Raw genomic sequence first — 9,936 nt, 5'->3', positions numbered from 1 at the left:
ATCTTTATTCCATCCACTTATGGCTTACACTCTTTTTTATCCCTTACATAAATCAAAAAATACAGTTAGAAGTCAACCATCATTTAACAGCGTATTTATTTATCCTTAATATGATCTCTCCGTTATATGTCCCTTTTATTATAGCCCCAGTATGATCGGGTTGAAGTTCATTATGCGGATGATAGAAAGCAATAAAAAGCCTTTGACTCTCCTGACGATGATCAACTCCAAGCTTCTGCGTGAGCATTGCGTGCTCCATCGCTTGTTAGTAGTGCGTGCGCGAGATCGCGAAAGCGCACATGTTTTGGGAAAGTGCGAGAGCGAGAAAGAGAGAAACTTGATCATGTGTGCTCTCCGCTACGAGAGAGTGATCGCGATCGCTGATCAAGAGCATTCCTTTGTTTCTCCACCGGAGAGCGTTGATTGAAGCTGGATTGAAAAGTTTTTATGAGAGCAACAACAAATTATGTCTGGAGAGGCAGCTGGAAGCAGATAATTGCAACGTTTGCGACCTTTGGCTGTACCTTTAGCTGGTGATCAGTATTGATCACTTTGATGATCCGTTATTTACTTCTATTCCGGGTTGGTATTTCGTTTTTCTTTCGAGCTGAAGATCTTAAATCAGATTTTCTTCGGTTTTTGTTTTCCTTCCATGAGCAAATGGATTCGTTCAATACAGAATTTTAGAATAGTTTTGATTGCTTTATAAGCAATGCGTATTTAGAAAGTTTTTTCTTACATTTTCTTGCCTACATCATTACAATCCATTTCCACTTAAACCCGCCATCAGTCACCCATGTAAATGCCCGCGTGGTGAGCCTCATTTTCACTCGCATTGCTGTCTCGCTCCTTCACGTCACGAGTCCTTCTGCAGCATCCACCATCGCCATTGCCACGAATGCACTGCAACCCGTTCTTACACGGTTGCACGCAGGCTCGCACACAGTATGCCTTCACGAACAGCGTGAACCGGATCGTCTCGCTCAGAAACGTGTACATCAGCGGGTTAAGCACAGCGTTCAGCATCGCCAGTATGCCGAACGAGTAATGCAGGTTCCAATAAGCGGTAGTATTCGCTTCACCCACCATCTTTATCAGCAGGAACACCCACATTGGCAGGCGGCACGCGAAAAACACCAGCATCAACACGACGATCGCTTTGAACATGTGCATTTGGCGTTTTCGTCGGTTCGAGGTTGCTTCGGTGGCGTGTCCTTGCGTGGTCCGCGTTGCTGTTGGAGATCCTGCCAACTCGCTTTGGGTTGTCTGCTCCCCGACAATGGCTGTCGTGTTGTGGTGCGGACAGGTACAGTTAGATGCTACCGAGAAACAGATGTGAAATGGCATTATTTGATGATTGCACAGAAGCCAAGAGAAATGTTTTTAAATATGCATAAAACCGTAATGCGTAAGAATATCATTTGCCATTTTAACGTTACCATATTCTCACTAATATAGTATAAGGATCAAAAATATTATTTTAAATTGTGAGCAGATTATCCGAAGACCTTTTAGAAGTCGCACAGGACAATCACGAATTATCAGAGTGACATTATGTTGGGTATCCTTTGGAAAAACCACACTTTTGAAACAGGTTTTCGAATTAATACTCACTGAACACCGATGCCGGAGTGCGCCGTTCGACGACAGGATTCGACGTCACGTTAGTGGTAAGCGTTTTCTTATCCTGGCTGCTAGTGTCGCAGGACGAACTCGGCAAGCACTTGCGCGTGGGCTTCGGTGCACCACCAACTGGATTACGGCGTGTCCAGAAAGCCCTCGCAATCACCCCATTCAGCCAGAAAAACGCACCCAGCAACGGCAAAAAGATGACCACAAACACGACCACAAAGTAGTAGCTGTTTTTGCTCTTATCCGTGGCGCAGATCGCCGCCATGTAATAACCTGTGATAATCTCATTCGGTTGCAGTGCGTCCGTCGTAAGCACCACGATATCGTACATGGTGTACAGCGTCAACATTGGGCTGGCAATACCGGCTCCAAGACCCCAAATCAGAGCAGCACACGTGGCACAGAACCACCCGTTAGGTTCCCAGACACCTTTCACCAGACTCCGGACGGCCATGTACCGATCAAGCGCGATCGCCACCAGCGTGATGCTGTTTACCAGCACCGCCATCGTCTGCACGAACGGTGAAAACGTGCACATCAGCTCACCGAGCGTCTGGAGGAGATTAGAACCGGAAAAAAGCATCCAATCACACACCATAACCTCAACTACCGGCGGCCATCCTGTCGGCTATCCACCCTTACCCAAAGCGAGTTAAACTCCGTGTTGAACTGCGACAGATACACGACCGACGTGACGATCACGAACGAGATGTCGGAGAGGGCCAACGACAGCATGCAGACACGCAGAAGGTGCCGCTGTTCACGCCGCACGTTCGTGATGACGGTGACGACATTGCCGAAGATGGCCATCACCATCACCATTATGGTGAACACGGTGAAAACGGTGCGCTGCTCGGAGGAGAGGTTCTTCAACGATCGCTCCCAGTATCCTATCATCGGGATGGTTGTCGGATCGCGCCTTGTCGGTGTTCCGCCACCCGTCGATAGCAGATCGGTGCCAATTTCCGAGCTCCAGTTCAGGGCCGTGATCCAGTGCAGCACTACGTCGCTTACTTCCGCCATGGTGGAGATTTCGGGTGGTGGAAAATTCGGATGAAAATTCAAACGCAACACCCCACACGGACGTATAAATCACGCACTAAAGCACAATTTTCACACCACACACCGAGACGATGCTGTTCTGGGAAAACATGTGTTCTACAGCTTTTCGAGGGCCCTCAAAAACGGTGCAATTTTTCACAGTTCCACCCGCTTCGGCTCTTTCGGCGACACTACGGGTGTGGACTGAAAATACACGCGTCCCGCGGTGGTGTATTTTATAGCGACGAACAGGCGAATCGAACAACGCAGAGTATCGCTTATCGTTCGGTTATGCTAGCGTTGTAACAACCCACCGTAATCACGGTGCTACTGACTGATAACGGATTTTCCCCCTAAAAGAAAACACCAGCTAGAGCCCTTTGTAACAGGTGGATTACATACATTTAGGCTGAGTGGCGCAACCGTGAATGCTAGATGAGGAGAATGCACTTTTCTTGCAGTATATATCGATATAAGCGAGATATTCTACAGCTAGTAATAGTAATAATACATTTATTCATATTACCACCATACTACATCATACATTAGAAGCTCCAAAACAACACCCGTAATCCTATCGAACAACGTCGATTTGGGCAACGACCGTGTTTTCCCTTCCCTCGATGAGATAACGTTTCGTGAAAATGGGAAAAAACATGGAGGAGTGACCTGGCGCGACAACGGATCGACAGGAAATTAATTATTACCGATGTCGACGGACTGGAGGCTTTGCCGCGAGATTGGCTTATCTACTATTGCGTACTTTTTTTATTGTAAAACGATGGAACAAAATGGAGGACAGCACATGGAGGCGCTTGGTGCTCTATTAAACGGCAATTGCATTGGGTAGGATTGGCGTGCGATTTTATCCCCTTTTACGCGTACGCAATTTTGCAAATCATATCACAAACAAATCGAAAGTCAAGTCCACTTATCAGCGATTAATTCGAACGGTGCGAGCATTTGCACGGCCCACATTTGCACCTGTCAAACGTGTCAACCTAACGCGCCCACGTCAACGGCCAACTAGGATGGGAGATTTTATGTTTTGTTTGTCTTTATTATCCGTATAGCTAGAAACTTTCATCCATATAGAAACGTTGCTCCAATTTACTGCATAAACTGGACTCGGTTCCTATCGGTGTCTTCTTCAACCATTTAAACGTCCACTCGGAAGGGATGAACATGGAATTTAAGCACGAATCCGTAACCTATTACCGCCCTCGACTAAAGCTGTTGACACTGGATTGCTACACCCGATGCACATTATATTACCACGGCAATCAAGCGAAGATTTATTTGCATGTGTGTATGTGGTTTAAAGCATGATTTCCTCCTCTATCGGAGAAGTGAAACGAGCTCCTTTGGGCTGAAACGGGGAAATGCTTAGCCTAATATTTAGTTCCTTAACTTGCTACCTGCTGTTTTGAGTGCTAGCTCTACGTTAGTTCTATTGCTGCAAGCTGCTAGCTCCTCGCTTCCGTTGCAATTTGCAAGCAAAATGCTATCGCTCGTCCTCTGGCTAGCCTTCAGTAGTAAACCCTTATAAAGGATTTTAACACGCTCTCTGGGTGGCGCGAGAAGGTTGCTCTGTTTTTGGTACATTCATTTCCGCCGGCTCGGGAAGCAAGATGGCAAGAGATATTTACACACACGCACACACGCAGGCTCTCAACTGCACACGCACAAAAACACACGCACACGTACACTAACAAGCGACGGATTAACCTGTCCCCGGGTGGCAGGATCAGGTGGTCTGCATCGGGGTGGACTTTATCCTTCTGGACGTTGCCGGCAACTTGCGAGATCGCTTGGAAACTCCGGTCTCCGTTAGGCTGTTCTTGGTGACGATAATGGTGTTGCGGCGCTTTTGACCACCTGGTTTTCGCAATCCGGCCGCCTTCACGGTATCTTTTCCGCCAGTCAAGCCAGCCATCAGGATCTGGTTGCTTTCAAGGCAGTAGGGAGCCGTTTTGATGCGTACGGACTTGTACGGTAGACTACGACCCCGCGGAGAGATAGCGGTCACGAACACGGTGTAATAGTGCTCCGGTAGCAGGTTGGGAATGTCCAGCGAGAGTGGGTTGTACTCGTTTCCGTTGCTGAGGGCGAGAAAACGAAAAACTATCGTAGCAAATGTTACCATCTCGAACGGTGGATTACCTACAAACAGTGCTTGTTGTGGAACTGCGGGTGACTACAGACATCCCGGCTCTCCAGCTCACAGTACGTCGGGATCTTCACGTTATTGTAGTACTGCGCTTTCGAGAGCTTGAACACGTACACGCAGTACCTGTGGAAGAAACGAGGCAATGTGGTTTCGAGTTAGGCACAGTTTAAGAACCCGTAGTTGGCAGGATGCTACACTCACGTCACGTCCTTCTCAGGTGAACCAAACCACGCGATCGTGCTCGAGTGGCACTTGCGTAGTGGCACCAGCTCCGTGATGGTGGTGTTTGTCGGCATCCGAGGTAGATCTAGAAAGCTTTCTCTCGAGCTAACAGCTACCTGGATGCGACTGAGCCGTGAGGTATCGTCCGCTTCAGACACCCGAATCACGTAGCGTTCACCAGGACGCACGTTCCGTACCGTGATCGTCCTGGGATAGTACACGTCCCGGATCGGCTCCATGATGTGGTGTTTCTTTTTGAGCACCTCCACCTTAACTGTGCCACCGCACGGTGTGATGTGCAGCTTGAAGTAGTTGTTCGTTGATCGTTTCGGTACCTTAAAGCTAAACAGCGCCAATCCCCCGAGTGTGGACAACTTCCCGATCACGATCTTGCCCTCGATCAGCTGCGTTGGTCGGGTCCGGTTTAGCTGAAGCTGCGTCGATCCGAGCAGGAACGAAACGTTATTATACTGTGAGTGGATCGCAAACACGTCCACGTAGTACGTCACGTTGGCTTTCAGCCCTCGGATCAGCTGACGTGTGCGAGTTCCCGTGCAGACGATCGTCGTCCCAAATGCAGGATCAAGTTTACGCTCATCCCTTGGGCCCAATCGATGCAGGTATTCGTTGACTGGAATTTCATCACACGGTGGCCGATGGATGGAGTTGCCTAACGCCTGACAGAGACTGCGTTGGCGCCGGTCCGTACTAACCGCAAGGCAGTAGTGCATCATGTGGATGTCCAGCTTGCTTTTTTCCCACTTAATCAGGGCAACGAATCGGCGCCGTTGCTGTTGTACTTTAATGCGCGATGGAGCGCTCAGATTGCGGAATGGCCAACTTCGGAACTCCTCGGAGCCTTTTCGGTTGTACTCGATGCGGTAGCCACACGCCGAGTGTCCTGTCACGTTCACGATCACCTGGTAAAGGCCACGTTGCGTGCACGCTCGAAAGAATTGGCTCCCGTTCACACGTTCAGCAATGTCTGTGAAGGAGAGCAAGATAAAGATGTATAAACCCATCATCCCGTGGCTTCATCACCGCCATTTTTTTGTACTTACAGCGCCCTTCGTGCTGCACCCACCAACGTGGAGCGTCGTCCTTTCGCGTGCACGCCGTCGTGATGGCGATGGAAAGTGGACTCGTTTCCGGCAGATGAATCGTGTATCTGTCGAGAGGAAGAGAAAACGGAAACGGAACTACCATCAGCAAGGGCAACCGAACAGGGTGACGTCGTAAATGGGAGCCGGCAGACGGGAGGGCTAGTACTTTATTTAATTTATACAGATTTAATTACGGTGATTTGTCATTTTTATGGTGCACTTTGGTTCGTCCCCAGTTGGCGCGCGCGGTTTGAGGGCAAAATCGTTCGCGACCGGCGACGTAAGTGCAGACGATTTATCATACCGGAATCGCCGGTATAGACAACTTTATTTGTCTACCATCCGAGCGTCCCGATTGTCCGAGTGTGGAAACCCGTACCCGGGAGGACTTGGGTGGCGTCCTTACTTCAACGTCCCATTACTCAAGATGCACTCGGGTGGCGTCGGATCGTAAATTCCAATTCTAGCCCTCTGGAGGGTTCGATCTGGCGCCAATTAGTCTTGTGCGAGATTATCTTTCTGGCCAGGGGCGATGGGCATGTCGACATTTCGTCTCGGGGCGCCTGTTCAGGGAAGGCGTTGAAAAAAAAACCATTCTGGGAGGGGGACTTCGGAGGTTGGTTTAAGATCAAATTACATTTTTATCACATGTAATGAAAGAGCCGTGATAACGGATATTATTTGGGATTGTGAGGTAAACTATTAGCGTCGCAAATTTATTAATAAAAAACATTGTGACAGATAAAGCTGCAGCCAAATGAATGAATTACGAGACAGTGATTTGGGATCGTTTCGATCGATAAAAAGATCCTGATTCTTTTGTTTTACTCAAGGTCTTTACAGCCCTTCCATAGCTTGATATCTTTCGAGATCTTCCAGCATTCAAACCAGTCGCTTTGCGTTCCCTCAGCTGCAATCGCACCAGCATCTCGTCCCACTTGACACCTAACAGAGATGCAATTCGACGAATCCAGCGCACCTGCGAGAGCAGTTCTAAAAGGAATGCCACCACACACAGACACAACCCAATCCCATACAGCGTGAACGCACTCTGCAGATGATCGATCGTCAGGACGACCTCGGGCGATGCGGCCAGGATGTCCTGTTCGCTCACTGCGCGGTTCAATCGTATCCTGTCCAGTATGGTCACGTTGTACAGGAAGTCCTTCCACAGCTTTTCCACTATGCCCATGTCGATTAGATTCGAGAGGATACGGTTAAACTTGGGCAACAGCGGGAATCCCTTCTCGACGATCATCTCGATCTGCGTCACGAACACGTCCTTCGACAGGCCGTGCACCTGCCGGTAGTACTTGGTGTTGCGCACATAAAGCCGGCTCATCAGCAACGATCGACGCCCGTCCGCGACGGCCTGCAGATTTACGAGGGATGGCTGGAACTCGGGTGAAACGTTGTACCGCTCAGACACGAGCCGATCGTCCTCGAACTGGTTCTCAAACCAGTCCTCGCTGTCAACGCGACCTCCAAACGGTAGCCCACTTGCCAGGATCTCCTCGATCGTGTCGAGTTGGTACGCTAGCGGTGGGTTCGTGAGCACCGTGATCAGCAGACTCGTGTAGATCGTGGTCACGTTAAGCGCGTACAACGTCAGCGCCATGAAGAACAACCGGAGCGCGTGACACGCTGGGCGATTGTGTGCTGATACGCACAGGAACACACACCAGGTGTTCAGGAAACACGTGGTTAGCTGTCGATGGGCAGCCGATTCCGGTAGGAATTGGCCAACAAATCGCCACACACACCCGGACACGAGCAACACACACCCAAACAGCTCCCATGTGCTGACTTCGAAGATGAATAGGAGCAATTTCCAGCGCGCATCGTGGCCTGCTGCCGGTACGAACCACGTGTAGTAGTCCTGCAGATACAGGTACGTCGAGCCGAAGTCCTCGTGCACGTCAAAGTCCGGGTTAAATCCTCCCGCAATGATATCACACTCATCCGCACGCATTTCCCCAAGCAGATCCGTCCAGTTCCCGTCGGCCGTTGGTTCGCCACGATCCATCTCAGTACACGAAACGTTCACCTTGAACTTCATCGATTCCCGCAGTAGATCCATGATCTGCAGCTCGAGCCCACGCCGACAGTCCAGATCGATAAAAGGTGGTGCAACGCGCGTACACAACAGGAACGTGCACGACTCCATCTGCGGTGGCACCTTCGGCATGTTGATCATGACCGGTGAGAGTCCCTGGTTCACGAACGTCCCGTTCACGACCATCGCCACCTTAAGGGCCTTCATCTGGCCACAGTCCTGCGCTCCGTGGTACGGATCACCTGTGTACACCTCGTAGCTAACGGCGTCGATCGCGAACGCGAACAGCACGTTCACGGAGTGGTGATCGATGAACAACAGCTTGAGAACACGATTAGCCAGTCGCCGGTTCGAATCCCGATCGTTAGGGTTGTTGTACAGCAGCACGAACTTCCCACGAGGGTTAAACGCAGCCGTCATCCTGACGCGTGCCATCGCACGCCGCAATCCATCGAAGTTATCCATCACGATGACGTAGTAGTCGATCTGTTTGTGATCCCGAAACTGCGCCATCCGTCCGATCTCCGCTTCAAAGGGCGTCGGTTCGTCTGACATCAGTTTCAGCTGGTATTGGGATCCTTCCTCATCCTTATGATGTTCATCGTCCTCGTCGGTGGTGTCGTACCCGGTATGGTGCTTTTGCAGATACCCGAGCAGGATTTCGCGCGCCGGTGAGCTGAGGTTCCGCAAGTAGAAGATGACGATGTTCTCGATCTGCGTCGAACCGGTCGTGTAGAAGTACGTATGGCTCAGTAGCTCGAGACAGTGTACACCGGCCCGAGCCGCCGTTGGACCACGTTCGTTCTTCAACCGCACGTACACGATGGCGACCGCTGGGGGCACAGGCCACAGTAGAAGCAGCCCCAAAATTGGACGAACCAGCGCGACGAACATCCGTACCGTGTGGCGGCTTTTCGCCTTTGATTGCGACGGTTCGGACGGTGCAAACCGTGTGTGCGATTGCGTGCATGCAGGCGCATCCACATCCGCAGTTAATTATGCCGCATTAGGGCATTTGGCGGGCTCGCGGATGACAACAAAAAACCTATTAAGGAAATGGTGCAACGATGAACGGCACCAGTTGCACCGGGCTGGTGGCTCATTACGAGCGGCGAAGAACTCGTTTCTACGTTTATCTGATAATGCTAACATGTGTTCCAGCTGGTTAGGAGGTGGCGCACGCGAGCATAAATCAAGCCGCCCGGGGAGGGGGTGGCGAGTTTTCCAGCGGAGCTTATTAATTACATTATTAACCCGTGCGCCTCCACCTGTGTCAGTAATCCTGCCGGATCCCGCACGTACGGAGAAGACGGCTGAACGAAGTTTGCGTAACCATCACGTGCGGATCAAATGCCTTTTAAATACCGATCACTATCGATTTCAATATTGAACTCGATTTGCGGGCACTTTTATTGGTCCCGGTGCGGATTATTTGGGCGCAAAAGCTCAACCACGGTCGACCAAATGTGGCTTTCGTACTAGAAATGGCGCACATAAAACTCAGCGATTTCGTCCTCACACTTTCGGTTGGCGGACTGAGTTGTTTTTAATGGAACAACTCTTCGAACAGAGTGAGTCTAATGAGTGCTCGCATTTTACTTGAAATTGCCCCAACGGCTTTGAATATAAAAGAACGATTTTATTGGTAGTAAAATATGTTATTGGTATATATTTAAGAACGGCCTGGCTGTATTTAGATTTGGATAATTTTT

At 50.1% G+C, this 9,936-nt stretch overlaps 2 protein-coding genes across 2 annotated transcripts; both read right to left on the bottom strand.

Moving 5' to 3' along the window:
* Nucleotides 1-786: 786 nt before the first annotated feature.
* LOC128728875 (orexin receptor type 2) lies at nt 787-2,655 on the bottom strand. Its single transcript, XM_053822528.1, has 3 exons — nt 2,275-2,655; nt 1,615-2,185; nt 787-1,319 (listed from the first exon to the last, which is right to left on the bottom strand). Exons 1-3 carry the CDS (start codon nt 2,653-2,655, stop codon nt 787-789), a joined length of 1,485 nt encoding a protein of 494 aa, XP_053678503.1.
* Nucleotides 2,656-4,420: 1,765 nt separating this feature from the next.
* On the bottom strand, nt 4,421-9,118 carry LOC128728865 (uncharacterized). The gene is made up of 4 exons (XM_053822517.1): nt 7,057-9,118; nt 5,045-6,050; nt 4,841-4,966; nt 4,421-4,775 (listed from the first exon to the last, which is right to left on the bottom strand). The coding sequence occupies exons 1-4, from the start codon at nt 9,116-9,118 to the stop codon at nt 4,421-4,423; spliced, it is 3,549 nt and encodes a 1,182-aa protein (XP_053678492.1).
* Nucleotides 9,119-9,936: the final 818 nt, after the last annotated feature.

This window comes from Anopheles nili, chromosome 2, assembly GCF_943737925.1.
Source record: "Anopheles nili chromosome 2, idAnoNiliSN_F5_01, whole genome shotgun sequence".
NCBI lineage: Eukaryota > Metazoa > Arthropoda > Insecta > Diptera > Culicidae > Anopheles > Anopheles nili.
The sequence above is the reverse complement of the archived record's forward strand: the minus strand, read 5'-3'. Positions and strand labels throughout refer to the sequence as shown.